The following is a 26,925-nucleotide window of genomic DNA, read 5'->3' on the forward strand; positions in this document are numbered from 1 at the left end:
ATTTTGCACACTTGCATTTTTCTGTCCTGTCATGTTTGTTTGGCTGGGAAAGTATTTAATCTTTAAACCGAATGAACCCCGAGTGAAACAACATGAGGCTGAAGAGGCACACGCAGGATGTAGATGTTGCTCTCCAGTGAAGTGTAGGATGGGGATAAACACATTACTCTGCGTTGCGTGGCCACACACAGACACGAGCTCCTCATTTCATTTTCCTGTCAGCTCTCCTCGTTTTTTATTTGATCGTTATCTTGTACTCAAACAAAGCAAGACCGGCGGCCATTTGAAATGACAACAATCGCTAAAAACTTGGAGCAACAAGCCCGGCGGCCCTCGTGATGAGCTCTGTGCTAACAAAGTATCAAAGTTGGCAGGTATTTATGTGATGTTTTGCTCATGGAGACACTGTGTGTGTCCCTGAGGCTTTGCAGAGGCCCACTTATCATCAGCATAGTTTGAGATTGACAATTTGATTCATTGCCTGCTACAGCAATATCCATGGCTGTCCAAATTTCAGATAGGTAAGTTCTCTGCATCTCTAACTTGCAGGGACTTAATATTTGCCACAGCGAGTATAAATCACTGGGACAGGACCCTTCGACTCATCTCTTGTATCTTCATACATGAGTAAATGTACCCCACATTCGATCCCTCCCATGAATCACACACTCTGAACTCTTATGTCATCATCGGCCTCCCTCTTTGTGTATCTAGTCACAATATACAGGCTTATGTATGAACTAATAAACTAATGAGCGAATGAAACGCAGCCCAAACTTGTTTCAATAAGTTTAAATAAGTTGTATATTTAGTCTTTTGGCCCCCCTCTCTGTAAAAACTTTTGCATAAAATAGCCTATCTACAAACAAACATGCACTCCCCCAGGCACTGTATGAAATTTCGGATGCAGTAATTGGCGCACCGCCTGCATCACAGAGCTCCAAATGTTGCCTTCCTCTCTGGGGTGACGCTGATGAAGGTGCTCATTAGGGCATCAATGTCCAGGCTGCCCAAAATATTGCCAGACTCTTTCGTGCCAGTCTTTTTTGACTCAGTTGTTGCGTGTGTTTTTTGTGGGGGGATAATTTTTGTGTGCTGCAGCGCCAACAACAGCAGCACCCCTGCTTTCTGCGGTAATGGCAACGTCCCAGTTTCATATTTAATTAAAATGCCAGTTAACTTGAGTTTGGAAAAAAAAAAAACAGTCTGTGCCTTAATTTTAAGATTTTTTTAAAATTAAAATTAGGACTGGCACAATATATCAGATTTGTACTACATGATTATCTATATAACGATGTTGTCGCAATAATTGTAGAAAAACTGAAAAAAAATTCTATTTGCCAAATTCATCTTGAAATTGAGATTTATTTATTGTGTGTCTTTTTCGCAGATAAATTAACACTAAGAATACAACTGAAATACTTGGGTCTTTATGTAGATGAGTACATGAATTTTGTTCAAGGCACAACAGTCCTCTCTGAATCGGCAGGTAGAGCATTAGGGGGAGTTATTGGTAAAATTAAGATACTCAAAGATATTGGTTTCCTTACATATACCAAACTTTTGCAGGCTTGTGTCTGTCCAGTCCTGGACTACGGGGCTGGGATCTGGGGTCATGGTAGTTATCCTAAGAGTGTAGCTGTACATTATCGGGCCATTTGATACCCAGTGAAGTCCGTTGGAAGGTTTGGGCTGCCAGATTATGGAATAGGTTACTCAATATGGATGATAATAGATTAGCAAAAAAAAATATTCAAATGGGATATACAACGGAACATTATGTCACAGCACCCCTAATTTAAACGTCCCACTAGAAACACCTTGAGTAGCATTTTTCGGNAGGTTCAACAACAGTGGGCAGATGAGATTTGGAGTAAACCAAAGCTACGTACCTACCGTGAAATAAAATATGAGTACTTCACTGAAAATTATGTTCTGTATAACCTGTCAAAGAAACAAAGATCACTCTGTGCACAGATCAGAGCAGGCATTTTGCCACTTCATGAAACCGGGAGGTATGTAGGGTTGGAAGAAGACAGTCGAATCTGCCCAATGTGTGACCTTAAAGAAGTAGACAGTGAGTATCATTTTGTCTTGTGCTGTCCTTTTTATTGGAAGATCTGCGAGGAGTTGTTTAGTAATACAAAGATTAAGGTAGATTGGATAAATGCGGATGATTCACAACGACTGACTTGGCTGTTTGAAAAAGAAATATTTGGACTGGCAAAGTATTTGGAGAAAGCTTGGGACATGAAAAAGGGAACATTGTATCAGTAGATGTATAACTTTACTTTTGTACTTCTGTAAATTGGTTTTCTGTTGCTGTTGTTATCAAATGCTTGACCAGCACGACTGGAAATTTAACTTATGTAATGAAATATGAAATGTATATTGTTATTTTGTTTTGCAAAGGTGTCACATAATCCTGTGGGGGATGGGCCACTAGGTGGCATGACACTAAAAAAAAAAAAAAAAAATCATTCAAATCATTCATTCACAAGTGTAGGGAGGTGGAAAAAGAGTCTGTCACCATAACTGTGCAAAATCGAATAAAAGAAGTGTTTCACTTAATGTATAGTAAAAAGTCAACCACATGGCATTGGGAGACCAAGCAAGAATTTAATTTATTTACCATGTATCAGTAACATTATGTCACAGCACCCCTAATTTAAACGTCCCACTAGAAACACCTTGAGTAGCATTTTTCGGTCTTATATTACGGCAGACATTTTGACTTGTCAAAGGAAAAGCACAGTATTTATTCATTGATTTTGCATAACCGCTTATCATGTTGGGCGTCAAGGGGGGGCTGGAGCCTATCCCAGCTGACACTGGGCGAGAGGCAGGGTACACCCTGGACAGGTCACCAGACTATCACAGGGCTGACACATAGAGACAGACAACCATTCACACTCACATTCACACCTACGGACAATTTAGAGTCACCAATTAACCTGCATGTCTTTGGATTTTTGGAGGAAGCCAGAGTACCCTGAGTAAACCCATGCTGACATGGGGAGAACATGCAGGCTCAGCACAGAAGGGCTCCTCCACCCCAGGGGTTCAAACCAGGAACCCTATTGTTGTGAGGCAACAATGCTACAGTGCTAACCACTGCACTGTCCTAATACATAGAGTATATAATATGACAGATGGCTCTTTTATATTCAATTGTCTTAGGAAGCCATGACTAAAATATTAAGCTAGCAATAAGATCCCAAGAATATATTTACCAATATGTGAGTGAACCTATATACATATAAATCTACCTATACAGACCTATATGACATATTTAGTGGATTTATTGCATTTCATTTCTATTCATTATTTTATTTATTATCCAATGTATTCATCTTTTCTGTCTTCTAAGGTAAACAACCAGAGTTTTATTACTGCTACCAAACCACGGATCTATTTTCTTGCTGTTGCTTTTAGCCACTAGGGAGCAGCTGAACAAGCTAAAAGTTGATGCAGCTAATATCTTAGCAAACATTTGCTTCATTTCCAATCCAGTAGACATGGAAAACATTTATGTGGAGTCACGTTTCTGGACACCTGAGAAATGTAAGTCCAGTATTTACCCTCCTTTTAACTTTGTGTCCAACAACCCCTGAGGGAAATATCTCTTTAGCTTCATTGCTCCACTAGCTCACTAGTTCGCATTAGCCGCTAACTCAGAGCTCTCCGACTATAAACACCTGCCTGCTGCAACTGGAAACAAGGTTATTAAGAGTAGTGAAGCAAAATAGTAAAGTAAAAGGAAAAAGTAGGAACATTCTGCATAGTATATCTTTAACAATACTGGTAACTCTTATAACTTTGCTCAGTATAATCATGATACTGAAATTTTTCCGTCCATTTCATCTCTCCACACAGTTAAAAACTCACTTACAGACCAGTTTGTACATGTGGAATATTATATTCTCTGTTTTAAGTTTACAGAGATCACAAAGTATTACCTTTCCCTCTGAGGGGCTTCTTGACTCAAATCCTCCCTTGAGTTCTCTGTTGCTACGTTGCCCGACAATCAATTTCATACTAATCAAAAATAAGGTTACCAAAGGGTCTAGCCAACAAGAGATTTCCTCCTCCGTCCCTGTTGCTGTGCTCAGATAATGTTAGCAGATGAATCTCCTGCCTCCCGGCCAGAGCTGCTGCTATTACTTCAGGATATGTTGGATTTTTGTGCTGTAATCAGTTGCAGGCAAAGACTCCTGTGAGCAAAGTTCTGTAGATTGTGATAGTGTCAGGACGACCTCATCCACAGGGGGGGAGAGTGAGTGAGTGAGTGAGGCAGTGAATGAGCCTCAGAAATGTTGTGGGGAGAAATGATAGAGGTGTGACATGTTTTGTACTGTATGCAGTGCCTTCATTTTCATATTTCCCATGAATGTTGTTAACCTACAGGTAGCTGTTGCCCTTGATGTAGTGTTTTTGTAATGCTTACAAATCAACAGTAGCTTGTTTGGCTTTAATGTAGCTGCAGCAGCACAGCGAATCGGTTACCTTTACACTGAGCCAAATCTTTAAAGCCCCTGTGTGGATTTAAAGGTCTCCTTCAGACATGTTTTAGCAATATTTAAAGTATTGTGACTGACTCTGACTCCAGCCCTGCAGTAACCTCTTTCCCTCCAGTGCTAGTTACCTGACCTTCACCACCCACCTCACCTGTTCCCACTTTCTCTAATCAGCCTAGGTGTATATATACCAATTAATTTACTCCTGTTCTCTGTCAGTTTGTCAAAGTTGCTACACTACGTTGTTGTTTCATGCTGTTGTTTTCTGGACACCTGTACGAACACCTGCAAATGCATGTCTCTCTCTGAGCATTTCATCCTGGTACCTAACAGCAGGCAGGGTACTGTTGGCTTTGACATGGAGGTCTGTGCGACCCTCCAAGGATATGCCTCCCAGGACCATCACTGACTCTGGATGATGTTAAAGGCAGCATAACGTTCACCACGGCGTCTCCAGACTCTTTCACACCTGTCACATGTGCTCAGTGTGAACCTGCTCTCATCTGTGAAGAGAACGGGGTGTCAGTCGCAGACCTGCCAATTCTGGTGTTCTCTGGTGAATGCCAATCGAGCTGCACGGTGCTGGGCTGTGAGCACAGGTCCCACTAGAGGACATCAGGCCCCTTATTCCACCCTCATGGAGTCTGTTTCTGACAGTTTGGTCAGAAACATGCACACCAGTAGCCTGCAAGTACCGCCTCATGCTACCAATAGTGACATGGACACTAGCAGAACACAAAGCTAGAGAAGAATCAGCCAGGAAGAATGAGGAGAGCGACTGTCTGTGGCCACCACATGTAAAACCATTCCCTTTTTGCCTCTCCATTGCACCTGTTGTCACTTTCATTTGCACCAAAGCAGCTGAAACTGATTCACAATCACTTGGGCTTCCTAAATGGACAGATTGATATCCCTGAAGTTGAACTGACTTGGTGTTACACTCTGACGAGTCACAAACAAATATTGTGTCTGACGTTGTGCTGCACCATCTGCTCCTTGCAGAAATCCCATTTTGTGCTGATGTTTGTGTGCTCTCAAATATTCCTGCACAAGCAGACATCCCAAAGCACAGCAGGCGGTGTAGATAGTGTGCTTACTCCTTGTTGTAAATGACAAACAAAGCGTACTTCTGGGGTTATTCTGCCTCATTACATTGAGTCATTTCACCACCATGCATATGCTTAAGGAGAGAAGTGCTATTTAAATTAATGATGGTGTGTTCGTCCTGTCTGAGGTGAGCAGTATGCTACAGACTGCTGTTTACAACTGTGTGAGGTTTACTGGGAGCTCAACCCCGGACTAAACAGGGCATCTGTGGATGATTGATGGGGATCATTTTGTGTTTGACAGCAGAGGGGTGGTGAAGGCTCTCACAAAGACATCTATAAGGACCAATTATCAGAACATGAATTGTACAGTTGTTAATATATTACCGGTATGTGTTTTTTGGCTTTATCGCTCCTCTCACTGTGACCTTTACTGCCTTGAGTCTTGTAGCTTTGGTAGCAGGGTGAAGCTCTTCACCGAGAGTTCAAGAATACACTCTCTCTCTCTCTTCATCTCCGCTGACCTTCTCAAGCTCCTCGCTGCTCGTCTTACACATTTTCATTGACCCAGCGGCTCTGCGCCGGTGGCTGTCAGCCCGCATTTTTCAGCTTTTGTTGACACAGATGAACAATCGTGGTAGATTACTCAGTGGCTCCCCTCTCCGCTTCCTAATCCATTTGCATGATAGCATCTATTTGCCAGGCAAGAGGGATTTCAGACATAGAGAACATTTCTGTGTATTATTAGCTGGGGGTTCAGTCTAATCGGAAAACATAAAAGGCCATAGCTACGGGAATGTGATAAAAGGAAATGTGAGGTAGAATAGTCACCTGTCTGCTGAACTCAGCCTCACTAATTACAACTTCTTTCAGTGTCTAATTGCAGTGTGATAAATGCATATTCAGTACTCGACACCTAAATGTGCTTTCTGCCTCCTCCACAGGTGTCATCGGTGCAGATGTGCGATGTGATGAACGACATCAGACTGGAGAAAGAGCGCTGTGAGAATAGCACCTATGGGAACGTCACTTCAGGTCATTCTCGAAAACACATTTTCCTCTCTCTGTTTAGGGTGTGCAGGAGGCTATTTAGCGGAAATGGGAAACAGCATGAGTAAATAAATGGAGAGGTAAGGTGATACAGTGTGGGAGTTTATAGATGAAGCATCATTATAGCTGGCTGAAATACAGGCCGCAGTTTCTCCAGAGAAATAGCTGAATTATGCTGACTTCACCTTAGATGGCTCTTACAATCACGCCTCACTTCAAAGTAAAGAGTGCATATATGTAGTCAGTTGAAGGATGGTGTTTTCACTCAGGGCTGGGTGGGTGTGACCTTGCTTGACTGACACATCCCAACTCCCAGTTTTCTTGCAACTTTTATGGCAGGACAAATTACGCTTTTGTCATTTTCTATTACAATACAGATTTTGGGTGACTCCCTTGTTCACGCATACAGTATTCCAGAAAAGACATGCAATCATTTACTCTGTAGCAAGGTGGAAAGACTGCGGAGAAATCATGAAAAAAGATGCTCCTCTGAACTCCAGAACATGCCTGAGCCTCATCACATTTTAAAATTTTCTTCAGTGTCAAAGTAATCCAGTGTAAGCTGTCTGTATATCCACAGGTACGCTGCAAACACAAACTGCTAATAGCTAATTCGGCATATTTTTAATGATGCTAAATGTCAAAAAATGTCAGCAAAGAAAAAAAAGTTGTAGGGGTGAGATATTAAAGTTCCACCCAAGACATGTTTTGAAGCATGTAAAAAGTACTCTGCTATGATTAATATCTTGTTTAACATGGTTTTCCCACATGATATTTAATCTCCTCCACTGAGGAATTCTGGATATGGCCTCCGCCACACCCACCAACGTCGCTTGCGCTATGTTAAGGAGTGAATGAGCATTGCACCAGAGAGATTCAGTCAAATATTTTTGAGTTTCAGTCAAATTCAGACTCAGATAAAGAGTCTGTTGAGCACCATAATTGGCGACAAATTGAGAATCAGTATGGTATGTAGCATCTTTTATTTGTTTATGTTGTTTGTTAGCTTGTTAGGTTATAACTGGCAGTGACTGACACAGCGTAAACGGTTGTAAATACATACAATAATATCTGCTATGATGTCAGTGTGTTCACGTTATCACATTGTTATTGCGTAACTATATACCAGAGGTCTAATCAAAGTTCATAGAAAGATATCTTCCATCTTGCTGAGATTTTTAGATTACTCATAAGTCCGCTCTGAGCTCTAGTATTAGACAGCGATTGCTTCCATATTAGTGATGTACCAAACCTAGCTTGCCCGGCGTACATTCAGTAAACGATTATGAAAACACCTCTCTTGCGACAGACTTTGCACAGACACAAGTCAGAATAGTCAGGGTCAGACATTTGAGGGAATATATATGGAAGAAAAACATATTTTGAGTGGAGGGGGACTTTAACTTCACTATCAATATTTTACATTCTGTGCTCTATGATGAGTAATAAATTGAGATTTTGGACATTTATGAAATATCATCATTTTGTGTCATCACTGACAGGTGTAGTGTCGCATCAGAATAATTGAAAAACAGCTTTGTGAGTGTGTAGAGCCATCAAAGCTAGTAAGGATGGACTTTGTCATGATGGACATGACTTTGACACATTTACATGCACAAAACATTCAGTTTTTTGCCCTTATTCTAAAAAATACAATGTTTCTACTAAGCTGTTTTTATGGCTAATGAAAATGAATATTCCACTAATATTCCTGTTTAAATGCAGCTGTGCATACTTTGATTAATGTGCCCTAACATGTCGTTTATCACGTCAAAATATGGAACAGTAGAACAGCTGAAGCCACTTGTCATTTGCTTCTTTACTTGGTAAAGCCTTTCATTCCTTTAGCCACCTATTTGAAAAGGCCAGCATTAAGATAATTGCACATATCCAAAAACCTGCTGATATCTAGATCTTTTATAATGTTTAAAGTAGGTGTGTTTCTTCTCCCTACCAGAAATAGGGTATTTTCTCTTTGGAATGCATGTCCACTTCAGCACTGCAAATTGTTGGCTATCTGGTTTGTGTCCAACGTGCAGAGCCGACCATAAACAGTTTGTGTGTTTCAAACTGAAGTAGAAACCTTAGCTGAGACATATATTCTAAATGGGCTGTGAACATATCGCTTCTAAAACTCGAAAAATATCGGCATATCCCTCACAAAATGCTATCAAATTTAGAATATTGTCATATTTGGAATGACAGTGGAATATTAGTGTGTGTGTAAACACAGTCATTGTAAGGTCAAAGCATGAAGATAACCTTGCATATGATGGGATTTTAACTAAATACTCCCACGCAAGGTCACAAAAACACGTGATAACATCATTGTCTGTCATAGTGATTAACGTTAGAGTTGAACACACACTGGCTCACCCACTGTGTCTGCAGCAGTAAGTGGATATATAAAGTATATACAGAGTCCGACCTCGAGTCTGGATGAACACGCCTCAGTAAGATGGCCATCATTTAACTTGCTATCTCCATTTTGTCTCATTTTAATAAAAAATCATTGCACATACTGTACATTAAGTGAATATGCATGAACTGTGGCGTGGAAACAGCTCTCCTCCTTATCTCTGCCATTACTCTCTACTTCCCTATCTGCTTCCTCAACAGGAAGGTAGTGCGCGCTGCTCTCACAGGTCACGTCTCTAATAAATGAATTAGTGTGCGCGTTTGTGAGAAACCATACGTTCACCGCCTGCGGTTATGCAACATATTAAATATAGAGATTGTCCAGCAATTCCACGACTTCCTTGAAACAGAACAGTCATAAAAATTTCTTGACAGCTCGTGTCCTCTGGTGTGCAGCGTTAATGTAGCGCTACACACACACACACACACACACACACACACACACAGTTCATTGTACAGATTCAAAGATGTTCTGAAGAAGTTGTCTGCACTCTGAATTGTTTATAACTGTGCCTTTATCGGTTTTTCAACCTCAGATCAATATCTGTCAGAAATGGTTCATCACTTGTGTTTTTGTTATTTCAGATTCTGTGCTCAGTGCTGTGACTTTTATTGTGATTGCACATATAGGCACAAAAAACTGTCCTCCTAATGGCATGTGTGTGTTGATGCCACGATAGATGCTATGTCAGAGTATATTATGGAGTTCATTTGGAGGTTGACATTGTTAGGTTGTGTCTAACCAGTCACCACAGACCTAAATGACTGAGGCCCTGTCTACATGCATATGAATATTTTTAAAAACAGATATTTTCCCCCTCTGTTTAAAAAAAAAATCTGCCCACATGGCCTTCATTTTACAAAATATCTCCAAAAACACTAGAGTACAAAAAAAGTTTCCAAATGCTCACCACAGTTAGCTCTCTTCAGTCGTCTCCCCTCATTGCAAAGGTGGTAAAATGCACAGGCTAACGTCACCTTATTCAAAACAACTAGATTTCATTACCACTGATTGCACTTCAGTATGAGGACAAAGGAGCCAACTCAAAGATACGAGTGATGCTCTGGACATGAGAAAGTTTTCCTTCCACACCTCCTCAACAACAATACGACTCTTGGAATTATCCCTCCATCTGCTGATCTAAAACTGTTATGAACCCCAGACGCTGAGGTGGATGAAATAACATTAGGTGCAGCAGATGTCTTCATTTGTTGTGGTGCAGCAGCACTAAGTTAAAGTGTAAAGAAGTTAGAATCAGCAGTGTTGACAAAACTTAAACAAACTGGTAGTTTAAGCTGCATTTCTCTCAGTACGGTATACAGTTCAGGTATATGTGCTTTTTTTCCATTTCCACTGTGAAAAGTTGTGGATGGTACCAATGGAACCGTTCTGTACCATCCCCATTTTTGGTCCCCCCTCTGTTGGGGTACCTAGCACACAGATCTGGTACTAAAAAGTGGAGCTGAGCACACTGCAATCTGTTGATTGGTCAATAGAGGACGGTCACTCTGCTCAGGGCTGAGTTGTGTCTGGTTTTGAGGCTCATGTAATCACTGTTCATACTGTGGAGAGTTTTATTAGTAACTGTAACTATAAAATGAAAGGATGTTCATACTGTGGAGAGTTTTATTAGTAACTGTAACTATAAAATGAAAGGATGTTTTGCTGCCTCCTGCAGCAGCTGCAGTCGGAATAAAACATTTACTCGTAATGTTCCTCGACGCACGAGTTGATGACGTGAATCCATCAGCACAACTTAAATTCCATGTGTCAGCTTTGACCATTACTTTAGTTTTTATATGACGGCATAAGTGGATTTCCAAGCATTTATATGTATTAATTATGACTGGATTATGTGAACTGCATATATTCCGATCCTCACTCGTCTTGGAATGTCAGTCTACAGAACACTGAACCCCTGAGCTTGCCTTCGAAGGACTAAATGCACAAACCCACTATTTTTAAATATCCCATGGAGAGATGCTCTCACTGCAGCCTGTTTTATTTTGTCCTGAAAATGTGGGCATGCAGCCTCGTTCTGTGGACGATAAACGAGGTGCAGACTTCCATCTGTGTCACCGGTAATGAGGAAATACAATGAGTGCTGGACGGAGCAGTGAGTGACAACAACCCTGCCCACATTTAAGAGTACTGTTTGCTGTGGAAACGCTTGGGATGAGTTACTATGTCTGAAGGGTTACTGTTGGTTACAGAGGTGCTACCATACTCAAAGTGTTTGGTTAAAACGGGGCTTTAGTTTCATTTAGCTTCATTTTTTATTTGCACATACATGTGTGTTGAAACGACAGCCATTATTGTTTCTGGTGCATGCTCATCACACAAAGCATCAACTGATATGCACAAACTGACTACATCATTGTCTCCCAAATGCTTCGTTTTAAGTGTCCACATCAATACCCACTAACTGGTTTTGAAAAGTCTGCCTTTTAGAAAGAAATCAGATCAGTTTTAGTGTAAACTCTTGCGGACGAGAGGCCAAAATGTAGAGAAAAATATACATGCAGACAGGGCCTGAATGTCTTCAAACCAAATTTAAAGCAGATAATGAAAACCTGAGATTGTTTGTGTTCCTCTTTATCTGTGAAAATGAAGGAATGCAATTTTATTTGATAACGTTGAGAATGAAGATGGATAAACTTTTGTTCCACATTTCTACAATAACCATCCTATCTGTAATAAGTTTTCTATCCCTGAATTAAAACTGAAAAAATCACTGTGTGTGTGTGTGTAATTGGGTGTCATGTTAAGCACATGATCTAATTTTGTCCTTGCAGCCTGCATGTGTGTATATGTGTGTGTGAGTGATGCCATGTTAATGGTATTGTCTCCTCCTGGCAGGTTGCCAAGGCATGTGGGACATCATCGCCTGTTGGCCTTCAGCCAGAGTCGGAGAGGTGGTTACAATAAGCTGCCCCACTTACTTCAGTTACTTCAGCGACGAGCACAAAGGTAAACACATCTTCCCTCACTTAACGTAAATACAACATGCATGAGGAATATTTTCTCTGCTTTGCCTTTAATCAAAACTGGATAAACATTCCAGAGTGAAATCATTTCAAACTCCAGCTTGAGAACAAGAAAATGACAATGTTCATAATTTAAAATATCTGTAATTTAATCATGTTGTGTTAGTGGAGTAATTTAATTGGAGGCCAACAAGCCTGTAGGTGCCAACGCTGGACCTTGTGCTGTCATTTGCTATCAGTTCTGGGCCAGTCAGCACATTTATATGTTTTCATTTATTCCCATTTTTTATAGCTGTGAGTATTTTGATATTTAAAAGTGTATTTGCATACAGTCAAGCCTTTGGGTAGAGAGCGAAGGTTTAATGTGTTGCTCGCATACAAATGGACATTTTAACGTCATCAAACCGGTGGTTTTTCTATTACCTCCTGCAGACATCGGAAAATGATTAGAAACCCTGCAGAAAGCTCACGGCAAACAATATTAATTCATAAATAGTATTATTACATCGTTGGTATTTACAAGAATGATACGTAGAGTTTCAGAACTTTTTTCATTTGTGTAATATTCTATCAATGCAAAGAGCGAGAAGAATAGACCACCCTCCTAATCTACACCAGTGCTTTACCCACAATGCTCTGGGGGGATAAAAATCATCCACAATAGCACTGACCTTCTGAACTACTGTGGTGCATTAAAAAAAATCAGACAGATATTGGGAGTTCTTCAGCTACCCCAAACCCAGGATCACAGTTGATCCAGGTTACTGTAAACAGTATGCGGCATTTACAGGAGCCAGATTTAAAAAATGTACATGTAAACTGAGTCGCAGCTTACAGTCAGGGTCTAAGCAAACAAGGAGGAATTCAGTTTATCCTTTAACCTTTATTTTGGAACAAGCGCAGGCAGAGAGGGGGGAGGGAGAGCGATGATTCACTAACCAAAGATAAGGAAGAGAAACATTAGAAACATTTTTGTGTTCTGTTGAATCACCTTTTGTCCCTGTACCAGGAGCTTTGAAAATGTTCCTCGTCAGTTTCCTCTGCTTCATTAACAGGGCTTCATTTTCTTCTTGGCTCATTTTAGATTACCAAGGATGTTTTAATCTTGTAAATGGTCCCACTGAATGTCTTTTGCATTTCAACTGTTTGCCTCCCTTTCTTTAAAACCTTGTGTTCTTGTTTGTCGCTCTGCTGCGTCAACTCTTAACTCGCATTTGTGTTGTGACGGTAGGCGATTTGAGGGAGGTAGTGTTGGAACATCTTATTAGCAAACTGACCAAAATACGTCCCCCTTGTTAAACTGTCATCCCTCTCCATCTCAGGTGCGGACCCATGGCTCTAACTGACATAACTGTGTGTCTGTTTTAACCTGTGCAGCATTTGTAGCATTGGTTTAGCGACCAGGAAACTCACAGACCAATTGCATGTGTTAAATCATCTCACAGCTACTCAGCCAATCAGATGTGTGCATTCTGATAAGCACTGCAACTGGAGTTAGTGAGGTTAACCCACAGGCGAGATAAGACAAGAGACAACAGTCGTAGAAATAACAGTCAGAGAAAAGTAATTCATGTAATTTGACTCTTACATGTTGGCAGGTCAAAACCATGTCTCATCATATGTTCTGAGACCATGGGGATTATTAAAAGCAATTATGTGAAGCACTACTGTGATTCAAAGCACAGAACATCCCCTGAGCGAACATAACCCACTCAGATCCAAACTGAGGGCACAGAAAATAAAATATTTTGTATGGGATTGAATCATAATACAAGTTAGACATTAGAGGAGCTGCTGGCAGCTACAGGTGTGGTTTAGGTGTTTGTGTTGGCACGAAGAGGCAACTGTGGGTTAGCACAGATGCTGCAACAGCATCAGTCGTGTCAAAACTGAAGAGTTTTTCTTCACTGAATGAAGAGCAAAGATTGGCACCAAAGGCTTTTCTTAATGGAAAGGTTGTTTTCACGCTTCTGCTGACTTGCTTTGGTTGATCTGATTGGTTCAAGATAGCCAGTGATAGATGGTGACGGACAGATAATCCATCCAATCACCTGCCAAGTATGTTTGGAAAGTGCCTGCCCTTTTCCAAACAGTTTTCATCGACAGCACTGGATACAACTTTGGACGTGGGGCCCTGGTTGAAAGTTGTTCAGTGGGGCATGGAGCCAAAAAAGTTTGGCTTCCTGAGAATAAAATTACCAGAATCTTTCATGTCTTGGGGCCCATAGAGCAAGTGCACTGGAGACTTTCACCAGCCAAGTGGCTAACTTCCAGTTTGGCATTCTTCTTTGATGGATATAAAAATGATTTAATCGTGCAGCTCTTCCAGACCTTATCGTTATTGGACTGTATTGATCATATCCAGATAGTGAAAGGAGTCATTTTGTGGGGGTTGTGATGCTAAAAAATGTATCAACTGATTTACAAACATCTCTTTCCCAATGTAAGTCTATGGGAAAACGTCTTCTTGGGCTCCATGACATCACGTGACAAACCTGGACGTTGTGATTCCACATTTTGCCTCTATGTTAAATTGGCTTCAAAGCTTGCTGCTGCCCCTGGGGGCATGGAAACAAACTATGTGGCATGTTGGGTTACATCAACTTCTCCTCTCAGACTATCAAAACTTTTGCTGCCTCAGCAACCTGACCCAACAACCAGGGAATTATTTTCTGGCTCAGTGTAACACAAGCGTTTTCATTCATGACTCTGTCGCCTTCATGAATGAAAGGAAATGAAAATGGCCCTGACATCACCAGTGATCTGCGTACACGGTGCCACATTTATGAATCAGTGTATCTAATGCTTCACTGTGTTGTACAGTGGGTAGAAACTTTCAGTTAGTGATGTCACAGCAGATTACGTCTGCTTCTGCCTTCAAAACGCAATTGTGAGAACGCGGTTTCTAGGTTAATGATAGCTGGACATTGCCTTCTTGTCATGCCTTTCATTTAAACTGATTTCATTATTCTGCATATTAACATTTTAACTGGGGCTGTCAATTGATTAAAATATTTAATAGTTATTAATCGCATGATTGTCCATACTTAAATCGATATTAATTGGACATTTCTTTTGTTCTAATTGTACCTTAAAGGGATACTTATCAACATGGAAGTGGACAAATACGCTTGCTTTATGCAAATTTATAATTATTGTTATTGCAACAACCCAAAACAACAACAAATACTGTCCAGAATATTCTCCAGAATAACCTCAAAGATACTGCATGCTCAAAATATATGCTGAACCATGGCAAACTCAGGCCCTCCCTAGTGTAGTGGTCAGAGCATTTGTCTTCTATGCGAAGGTCCAGAATTCGAGTCCTGCTGGGGTCGACGTTGGCAAAGGCATGCGGACGCAAGAGGTTCCCCCCGCCGAATCAAACGGGATTAGATTCCTTAAGGAGGCTTCAGGATAAGAGAGTAACTCTGGAATCTGAGCCAAGTCCTCAACGGGGGTGCGTCTCAAGCCTGTTGTAGACGGGAGGTTCCAGACATAAAAGTGGATTCATGGCAAACTCAAGCCCAACAAGCAACAACACAAAGACATACCTGAATTATTTTGACATTTCTTAGTGATACAAACACAATGTAGCGTCCAACTTTACTCCTGTAAAGGTTAACTAAATATCCCCTTTTTTTTTTAAAGCGTCTTGATGTACTCCAGTGGTAACTTAATTCCTATCAACAGCAAATTCAAATAACTCTGGTCTTGTCGAGAGAACCATCTGGCCGAGCTTTGAAGCTGAACATGCCTTTGGTTTTCCGTTTCTGCTCATGGAGGTTTGTTTCTGCTTGCCAGCCACACGTTACTGCTGCATCACTTCCTGATTTCCCAAACTACGGGGTTGGCAGAGGGTCATCATCACAGAAAGTACATGCATTAATCGCGCATTAAGAAATTGTGGCGTTAAAAGGAATTTGCGTTGACTCGTTATTAATGTGTTAAATTTGACAGCTGTAATTTTAACATTAATTCTCCTGAAAATGTCACTTTTTTTTTTTTACTTAGCGCTGCCTCTCTCAGACCAACATCACATTTTGGATAATTGTGTAAGTGTCCTGCTGAAAGTGACCAATGACATGCTCTTCATAGTGAATTGTGTTGACCTGGTCCTCCTCATGTCACCTCCTAAGTAAAGTATGTGATCTGATTAGCATTTAAGTGGTTTAACTCGTGAGAACACTGCCAAATAAAAAGGACCTTTCCTTGTTTATTTGCAATGCATGCATTCATCAGTGCAGTCACTCTCTTTGCATTTAAATTAGGCTTGAGCAGTGTCTAATTTTTAATACCTTCCCTGAAATTTTACCAGATAGTTCATTGGGAATTTAAAACCCGAGGACAGGCATTAAAAAGCCAGTCTGATGGTCCTGTTTGCTAATGTGGGTCAAATAAAGGCATAATTTTTAAACTGAAACTGTTTGATAACCAGACAAAAACTCCTTGTAGCTGATTTAATGTTTAAATGGGGCTGAGTGCAAAGGCCAGAGGTCATCACAGCCATATATATAAAGGTTTTTGTCCTGTGCTGTCTGACTGTAAACTTGACTTGAACTGAATATTGGGTTAATAATCATCACAGCGGGGTCGACTGTAGTGCAGATCAGTACCAGCTTTCTGTTATGCTTTCTGACCCAAACTTCTCCTTCACATCCAATTTTTTTTTACCTCCACCCAGAGTCATTTTCACATCTCTGCTGATGGATATCCATTTCTTCTTTTCAGCACCTCTGGGCTATTTGCCTCCAGCTCTATACCTGCTCCTGTCTCTGTGACCCAGCCAGTCAATGCTTATTCTTTCCCCCTGACTGAGAGATGTGCTATAATCCAACTATTCATAACTATTGGAGATGGGGCTGATGGGCTTTTTACGGTTCCACTACCATATAGATGTCACCTCACTGTGAAATATATACTGTCTGGACCCTCTAATGAGTTGAGTCAGAAACTAACTTGGGAAGAAATCTTGCACTCACAGCAGGTTTTCAAGAGCAGAGCCTCTCATTAGTTTCAAATTCTTCAATGTAAATGTGTAATAACCCTCTCTGTGTCCGCCCTTTTTTCCCTTATACTTTATACCTTTGCGTTAATAATTGCTGGCTCTCACAGTTATTTCAAGACTCCACCTTTTTTAAACCTTGTGTTACAGTAAATTGGTTAATTAATCATGCTGATTTCCCCTGAATCTTGGTCGCTTCTGTTTCCATTGTTCTCCTAGTTTCACTTTGTTCTCAAGGGAAAAAATAATGAGTTCATGCTGTAAACATATATAGATACCATAGATTTGCTGTAATCACCTTTTGTGTGGTCAGCTCGGGACAAAGACTGGAAACAGCTAGCCGGGCTTTATCCTTAGAGGTACACAAAGGCAGATTTTACTACATTTGAATAAAGCCAGGCGAGCTGTTTTCCATGTATTTATACTAAGCTAAGCTAACAGGCCTTATTTAATATTAAATGAGAGTGGCATCATCAGTGTTTAAATGCTGAACCATATATATTTGTATGCTTATTTAAAAGAAGGATTAGCTTTAAATCTGGATTTAATTTGTAATTAAGTTTCAGACAAAGTTTCTAAAGTTCTGACTGCAGTTCCACAGTCTTTTCCACTTTTGGATCCTGAAACCTTCCACATACTGTACCTTTGCATATTCGTGGGTGTGAATAAATCTTTATCTCACCTAAGACAGTTGTGCATCCTAATGTATGCTGAAGTGCTGCTTCACTCATACAGGCATTAAAAACAGTGAAATGTGACACCTCAAAGATTGAGGATGCAGTTTTTAAACTCTACGTGAACCGGTGGCAGCATGGTAGAGTTTAGGGCCGTGACACACCAAGCTGACTGTTGACCATTGGTCAGTGCCAGGTCATCTGTGAGCCTCTGTTGATCTAGTTTTTGCGGTGTGTCCTGCACCGTTGGCACTAGTCAACTTTTGTTGGCTGTTTTGCAACCTATTCAGCATGTTGAATCTACGTTTGAGACATTGGAGCCTGTCAGTGAATGATCATCACTGTGTTTGTCAGTTTAGCTCAGTGCATGAGAGAAGAAGTGAGGAAAGTAAACAAACAGCTAGAGGGCAAGATCAAAACAAACTCTTTCTCTTTGGCAGAAAGGGTTTGTAATTGTTTATTGTTTGCTAGTGCACGGTAAATATCCTTCATCGAGTGTATTGTTAATATGCTAACTGGCTAACTAGCGTCATGAATCCGCCCTGTATGTCTTCCAGTTTGTGTTTTTGAATGACAAATACAGGCTACCACTGTCTGCTGGTATGGAGAGTTAAGTCCTCTCACACAAGTGCAGAATGATGTTCAAGTGCAACTTTTTGGCCAAAACTCAGGTGATGTTAGGTGATGCAAGAGTCGGCCTTTGTCACTGCTAATTCTTTAATGTTGGTTTGGTGTGTCTTGGCTTAAAGCTGATGGAAAAAACGTTAGGTAAGAACGCTTTGAATGGACCGCCACAGACATTGAGCAGAAGAATTGCTGAATATACCTTAGAATTAGGATTGTCAAACGATTCATTTTTAAAAATCACTACTAATAGTTGAATTTCCATTATTAATCGCGATTATTCGCACTTTTTGATTGCAGGTTTAAAATTTCAGAAGCTTTGAAGTCTGCGTTAATAAGGTGAAGCAGTTCTTACCAGTGTGTTCTGATTAGGAATCAAATGGATGCAAAGACATTTACTTTATGATCTCGACTTTGAGATTTATCTCTTCCAAATCTGCTGCACTGCTACAACAGTGTGGTCGAAGAGACGAAATTGCAGCACACAATCAACTCTCTGAGACCCACAAACTGTAGACCAATTTTTGTATTTTTTCAGGCGGAGAGGGGATCTTTTGAGGGAGATAGCAGGTCAACAGTATATGCTGCATAGAAGTGGTATATATCACCTGAAAGCTGGAAACTTTAATTACTTTAATTAGATTAATTTGAGATTCAGCTCAGCACTGTGTGTCAGGTTTTTCTAGTCATTAATGTGCAACTTTGCATGCAAAAAAGTGCATAGTTTGTGCCCCAAACTATATGGGATTAACATAAAGTGGACATGTCTGTATAGGGGAGACTCATGGGTAACAACAGAACCCATTTTTATTGAGATATCTTGAGGTCAGAGGTCAAGGAACCTCTGCGAAAATGGCCATGCTGTTTTTCCCTCACCAAAATCTTGCCTAAATTTGGAGTATTATTTAGCTCCATTCCTGAAAAGGTACCACTGGATTTTTTAGGTCTTCTAGTTTCACATGATACCAGTATCATCAGCCATCTTTAGCTCTGAAAGACACGCAGTGGCGAAATTGCAGCTCAGGATTAACATGATTTTAAAAAATGATGCATTATTTTTCAGATGTTAATTGCATGCGCATTGCATTGTGTTAACGCTAACAGCCCTACTTAGGATATAGTGAAAATGGCCAACAACTCTTTTATGTCTTATATCATACTTAATGTAGGCTTGATTATCAGGTTTTAAGTTTTTAGTAAACTGCTCTGTGACAGTGATTTGCAGTAGACACACATCAGTATCAGTAGGTCCTCTGTAGAGCACATCAGAGAATCCCCCCTTGCATATTTATTGTGGGTATACATCAGTATAATAGGCCATTTGGGCTTTAATAAGAGCAAGTTCTTTGTGAGATGGAGACATACTTTCATCTAATTGGGAGCCATGAGAGCCTCGTAACATTGTGCCGGACAAACAGTTTTTCCTGTTGTTATTGTTGAAATAATTTGTTGCCTGATTCCTCGTTGGCCTGAGAATAAATGACATAAATGACCTGTCCTGAAATCTTTGTTTTCCCACTGAGGCAGAACTGAATACAGGACAACTGCCTTGTTGTCATTTTTATCATCAGTAGAAGTATACAGTGGAACAACCCATGACATGAGTTCTGACAGTGATAAATGGTCCAAGCAACATGTTTGAATTTGCATTTATAGTGCTGTTTGTGAGTACTAATAACACTTGTCAGTGTCTCAGCAAATATACATTTTACATGAACATCCGTGGACATTAGTTATCATGGTTTTGCCAAATAATTCAAAACATTTAGAATTATAAATTAGTCTTTACTAAATTTCCTTACCTATATCACACAAGCAATTGTGGTTAAAGCATGTAAAGCTGACACGGTAAATTAGCCACGTACATGAACTGAGGTCACCAACACACACACTCCTACAGAATCATTCATTCTGCATTACGTTTCATTATTTGCAAGGATATCCCTGGGCGGCACGGTGATGTAGTGGTTAGCATTGTCACCTCACAGCAAGCAAGAGGGTTTCTGGTTCAAACCCAGGGTGGGAGGTTCGAACCCCGGGATGTGTGGAGTTTGCATGTTCTCCTCATGTCAGTGTGGGGTTTCTCCGGGTACTCCGGCTTCCTCCCACAGTCCAAAGACATGCAGGTTTAAATTACCCATAGGTGTGAATGGTTGTCTGTCTTTATGCGTCAGCGTCAGATTTTCAAAGCTGTTATGAGTGAATCGCCATTTTTACAAAAAACAAAACAATTAAGAAGAATAGATTTTGGCATAAAACCAGATTTTAATGAAGGCGCATAACCTTGTTCTTTTAAACTAGGTGGTGTAGGCGTCTTCAGTCGAAGGCAAATGTCATTTTATAATGAAATTTCTCACTTTGATACGCTGAAAGTAAAAAGTATTTGTGACCTTTTCCTCCTATTGAGTTGCAGCCCTTTTCGCACAAGCCACATCTCAGCTGTCTCTTAGATTTAAAACACGATTTGGACTTTTTCTTTTTTAATACGTCTCTGTGTGACTGCTTTACCTTTAATAAAGAAACTCAATGAGGAGGAATAGCTTTTGCCTTGATTCAGCTCACCTCTGCGTTTTATGAAAAGAACTTTGCACATTCAGCAAATACACAAAAAAAATCGAAGTTGCAGTAAAACGAAGCCACAACTTGATAAAAACACCTCTCAGTCTGATAGTACAAAGGCATGCTGACAGACTTTTACAATCCATAAAAATCATTTTCTTCTTAACTCTTAATTTCAGGTTTAACTAAAATTGTCTTTCATTTATTTATTTCAAACATAAAACCATGCAGACATGTTCGTTTAACAGTAGTCCTGAAGGTCTAATCCAGTATATTAAAACATACATGGAATGTGAGAAACTAGTATCAGGTTATTGCAGGAGTGCTGTGTGAATTTCTAGAAACCTGCAAAAATAAAATGCAAACTGGTGCAGGTTTGATGGTATTAACTCCTGTGAGGATGGCGCTGCTAACAAGGATGACAGTGCATGCAAATACTGCAGGAATGTACCTCCAAACTCAAGGCAACTATAATGAGACAGAAACAGCTCGACATAAACTCCACCGGAGAGATAAACAGACACAGACTGAGGCTGCACAAATCTCTCTAAATCCACAACTTCAAAAACTAAAGTTTCCTGTCCCAAGTTTAGCTCCCTCGTACTTTTCTTTTGTACTTTCTTCACACGTAGCCACACAGGCACAGACACTGACTCTGACGGCAGGTTGTCTGCTGAGCTTTTTTACTATTTGACATTTCCAGGTTAAGAGGACACTTAAAGTCTGACTATGACTTGAGGGACTAGCACAGAAATGAGAAATTATGCCTGTGTTTCGGGCGGTGGTTTCACACGGAATAAGTCAAGACTGCCAGCACAGTCATTTGTAACTCCACTGAAAACACACTGTCATGTTACCCATCTCATCATCTTTTGAAATCTGGCTCTTCCGATGGATTTTAGTTTGCTCTTTCTGTGAACGGGTCTCCGTGCTTTGTAGCTATACGAGCCTACTGCATTCAAAATGCTGTCAAAACTTTAATTATTGCCAACGCAGCCTCTGTGATTTCCAATCTGGAAAGGGGCAGAAAAAAGGTGCACAAAACTGTAAATAAGACACCAAATCACAAGATACTGATTCACACAAGACTAATATTATGACATGACCTTTATGTTCGGCAAAATACGATAGGGTAATTTGCAGTGGAACTTTCATTTGACAAATTAGGGTTATGGCAAATTAACATGGGATTAAGGTCAGAGACGACCTGTGAGGAACAGCCCTCTACTCCTGCCAGCATGGGACATTTCATGTTCGTACAGCTGTTGTGTTGTCCTCTCATAAAATATCATTTGACACATTCAAGCCCACATTCAAAGGGTCAAATATGAAAACTGATACAGCCCTCAAAAGTTCAGTACAGGTTGATCTCTTAGCTTACAGAGCTGAAGAGGTTGGATGAGAAGGCAGGCAGGATGGTGTTCTGCACACAAAACATGAGGCTTTCACAGCTTGTGCATGTGTAAATCTGCTAAAGCTGCCAGAATATTCTTTCTGTGAAACGACATTGAGTCCAGGTGAAATTGTTCTGCTTTCAGGTGCTTGTGCGTCCTTCCCCTTTCTGCAGTTCTGCAGTGCAGCAATAAAGCTGTTGAAAAGACTGAACCTCACCCCGCTGACTACAAATGAATAAGTCTGACAGATGACTTCAAATCTACTTGAGTCAGTGCTTCCATTCAGGGTTTTTAATGACACTCAGCCTGTGCCTTCCTGCACTGTGTGTGTGTGTGTGTGTGTGTGTGTGTGTGTGCGTGCGTGTGTGTGTGTAACTTACACAATCATGACAGCGGTCAAAGGGGACCTATCATGCTCATTTACAGGTTCATATTTGTATCTTGGGTTTCTACTAGAACATGTTTACATGCTTAAATGTTCAAAAGTACTCAGTCTGCTCTGATTGGTCAGTGTTTGTGAGTTCTCCGTGTCTCGGCATCGCTGTTCTGTCGTTGAAACCGAGGAAATGACTATGAGGTTAATAGTAGCACTTTCTCCTTTTTTTTTAAAGATATTTTTTGGGGGCATTTTTGCCTTTAATTGACAGGACAGTTAAGCCTGAAGGGGGGAGAGAGAGGGGGAATGACATGCAGCAAAGGGCCACGAGTTGGAGTCGAACCAGGGCCGCTGTGGCAACAGCCTTGTACATGGCGTGCTTGCTCTATCCACTAAGCCACCAATGCCCCAATAGCAGCACTTTCAACTGTTAAAAATCACAAATAAAAGCTTCTTCAAACAAATCTCAACTACCAGACATGTTTCAGCGGAAATATGATCAGAAATCGGGAAACATTTTACATCAGCACCCAAGATTGTACAGTGCCCTCATGTCGTTACATGTAGGGGTGTGGTTTACGTAATGTAAACACTTGCATCAGCATGCCTAGAGGAGACCATATAAAAACATTTGTCACAATCTGACGTCATCTTGTAGCCAAAGGAGTAAAAAATGTTGGTATTCAGAATGGTCTAAAGCCTGAGGTTTTGCTCATGGGGATTACTTTTACATACGTTTACCTCATTGTTTGAAACTTTGGCCACTTTTAATATGAACATGCGACACTGTAGCATTATATATACATGATAGAATATAAGTACAAACAATATAGGTTCCCTTTAATAAAAGAAAAGATTGAGGAGAAATAAAACAGAAGATGAGGGCAAATTCATAAACATCATCCCAGGGTGACACTCAATTTCAGCCACATCAGTGATGACAGGAAAACAACATTTTAATCACTTACACAGAGCAAATGGGCTGTCAGTCACATTGTAGTTAACCCCAATGCTCCCAAAATGAGTAAACCATTAATGAACCCCAATAATAAGCCTAATGACAGACTATTTCTGGTGCTCCTCTCACACAGAGGTTCATGTCTTTGGCAGAGAAACAGGAGGTTATTTCTAATACAGGAGGAAGAAATGATAATCTGTGTTCAACACTTTAACAATCATGTCTTTATATCTTGTGACCAACTTTTGATTAAATTTATGCATTGACAACAGAGCACAAAAGAAGCAAAAGAAAACCAAGCCAGCAACAACAAATAACGAGCACACGCCTAAGAATAAACACAATCGCAATTATAGGGAATCAATACAAATGACGTAATAGGAAGCGTCACCACCAGAGAGGTCACGACTCTAGATGGCCCTGTTTTATATCCTTCATCATCACAGAGCCAGGACTTATGAAAAAAAACAGACTGGAAATTTACAGGTAAGAATAGAAATGAAAGAAAATATTAAAATAAAAGCACGGACAAAAGGACAAAAATCCCACCTCAGCATGACAGAAAACACAAAATGCTTAGCCAGTCCAGCTACAAAACAAAATCACAATACAGCCTGCTTTCTGAATCATCTGAATATGTTGCTGCTTGTGTTTGGCCTCAAAGACAGTAGGTGGTGAAAACCAGACATGACATGAGGAAGCTGTTAATCAACATAATAAAGTGTTGGTAACTAACATAATCTGACAAGTAGCAGCATGTTAGACTGAAAGAAAAATTTAGCTGCTAGAGCAACACAAGCATGATTTAACTTCCACATACTACTGAGGCACACACAGCACTCAATTACAGTGGGTCAGACTCACTACCACCTACACTGCATGTTGCACTGAGGCAGGGTCAGGGAAACCCCTAATGTGGTATAATTTGATGTGTGGGTGAAAAAAAGCATTTTTAAGAGCATTGCTGAAACCATCTGATTTTTCCTTTGAATTTCTGCCACTTTGTGTTCTGAAACATTAAGCAAACATTGATCATTTCCAGGAAACATTAAGTATACATTTATTAAAAGAAGAATCAACCTGCAAGTTTCTCTTTAAGGTCAGGTGTATGTGTGTATCCCTCTTTGCACTGTGCTTATATGGCAGTTACTGCTGTTATGAGGACAGCGTCAGTGCCCAACCTCAGGTTTCCCCCTGGTTAACACTGTTACCTCTGTCAGCACTGTTTAGTGCTGTTTAGACGTTAGCACCGTTATTTGCCAGCCACAGCTAATTGGCTTGAATTCTTTTAAAAACATGTTAGGAAGGCAATGAACAACGAAAGAAGAGAAGACTCAAAAAATTAGCAAGAAATTAGTAAAAAGAAGAAGAAAATTAAAAACAAGAAAAATATTTTTTTTTTAAAAAGAAAGAAAGTAAAAAAACAACAGAAAAAAACAAGGAAATGGCCTGCAAAGAGTGCTTAAAAATCATAATAATTGTGTAACATGATTTTAAAATGTAATAATAATAATAAAAGTTATAAATATATAATAAATATTGTCTTCCACTGCTTTTTGTTTTTTTCCCTTTTTTTTAAAAAAAAAAATATAATTTTCTAAATCTATTTTTTTTTTTTTTTTTTTTTGCAATTTGTGGGACATTTCTTACTTTGAAACCTGAGATAATTGTCTTGATTTCTCTTTAAAAATATGTTAGGAGGGCAATGGACAGCAAAAGAAGAAATGACCTAAAAAATTGCAAGAAATTAGTAAAAATGGAAAATTAAAAACAAGAAGTAGTAAAAAAAAAAAGACAGAAATTAAAGTTTAAAAACACAAACAAACAAGGAAATAATTTTGAAATGTAATAATAATAATTATAATAGTTATAAATATAGTTTTCCCTTGATTTTTTTCTTTTTTCCGTAGTATTTTTTTTAAATAAAATTTCCTAAATCTATTTTTGTTTTGCAATTTGTGGGACATTTCTCACCAAGTTGCTCATTCCCTTTTTCCCCATATTTTTTAAAGAATTTGCACCAATTTGCTCAATGTTCAAAGGTTTAAAAACCTGCAAAAGGCATCTTAATGCAACACAAGAGAAGTGATGTCGCTCCAGGTTTCAAAGGGTTGATACAGAAAAAGGCTGCAGAGGATTAAAGCACACAACACTGTATTCATTTTAAATCAAAACCACCGTGCTAAACTTAACTATAGTAGTTTTATTGCCTAAAGAAATAAAGGAAGAAATAAAACTGAAATTGTGAATGTCTATTGTAGGAGACAGGCTTGTTTTAACCAGATTTACACTGATTTATTAGTGTTTAGGAATTTTAATACATCATGGTCTGACTTGACATTTCCTTATATGTCATGTACACAATTCCTTAACAAGAGCATGTTAATCTTCACTTGCGGTTGGATGAGTGACAATGGAAGGATCAGAATGTCAATATCTGTAACAGCCAAGTGCCTTTCTGCAGGCACACATAATGCACAAGTCAGTAACAGCTCACATCAGCTGGAGAGAGTCATACAGCAGTTTGTGGAGTTCGAGGCTTTGCAGTTTCTTTGCAGATGACCCAACAACCGAGCACATGAGGTCACTGACAATGTCACAGTGTGTCTCACAGCAGTACATGAAGCATTGGACCAAATTGAACTTGGTGAGCAGGTAAAAGAGAAATCTACAGTCTGGGTGGCTGTGACCTTTTTATGTCATCTCCATCTCCAGGTAACCTCTCCAAAACATGCACAGCAGACGGCTGGACTGAGATGCATCCCATTGACATCGCAATGAACTGTGGATATAATCTCAACAGCACCAGCGATGATGTGAGTAAGACACGGCAGCAGTGCAGAGACCCAATGGTCCCATTGTGAGTGAACTCAGCAGCACAGTGGGAAACCATGTGGAGAGCCAGTGGGCAGGAAGAATTGAATTAGGAAATGTTTCTTCTCTCTGTGGGGGGGTGTTGTTGGGTCCATCAGGATAAGAGCTAGTTATTGTTGGTTTCACAACTTTGTGTGTTAAATACAAGGCTGGAGCTAGCTAGTTATTAGCTTAGCCGAGCTAGCCTGTCACAGACATCGCAAGACTGGAAGCAGGCTCTTTCCAAAGTTGGAAATGGTGTATTTGGACCTGCACTTGTATAGCTTTCTCGTCGTCTGACCACTCAAAGCGTGTTTTCCGCTACGACTACCGACAAGTTGGGGTTTGGCATCTTGCTCAAAGATGCCTCAACATGGGGACTGAAGGAGCCGGGATCAAACTGCTGATCTTCAAATTAGTGGACAACCTGCTCTACCTCCTGAGCCACAGCTGCTCCCCATCA

At 40.1% G+C, this 26,925-nt stretch overlaps 1 protein-coding gene across 1 annotated transcript in view; it reads left to right on the forward strand.

Annotated features, from left to right (window-relative positions):
- Window positions 1-26,925, forward strand: part of vipr1b (vasoactive intestinal peptide receptor 1b) — a 57,684-nt gene that overhangs the window by 4,377 nt on the left and 26,382 nt on the right. Inside the window, exons 2-4 of the mRNA XM_050056672.1 lie at window positions 6,508-6,598; window positions 11,892-12,002; window positions 26,325-26,425. Of these exons, the coding sequence (XP_049912629.1) occupies window positions 6,508-6,598; window positions 11,892-12,002; window positions 26,325-26,425 (303 nt within the window). The remainder of the gene's footprint in view (window positions 1-6,507; window positions 6,599-11,891; window positions 12,003-26,324; window positions 26,426-26,925) is intronic.

The sequence above is a fragment of the Epinephelus moara genome, chromosome 11 (genome assembly GCF_006386435.1).
Source record: "Epinephelus moara isolate mb chromosome 11, YSFRI_EMoa_1.0, whole genome shotgun sequence".
In the NCBI taxonomy this organism is placed as follows: Eukaryota; Metazoa; Chordata; class Actinopteri; order Perciformes; family Serranidae; genus Epinephelus; species Epinephelus moara.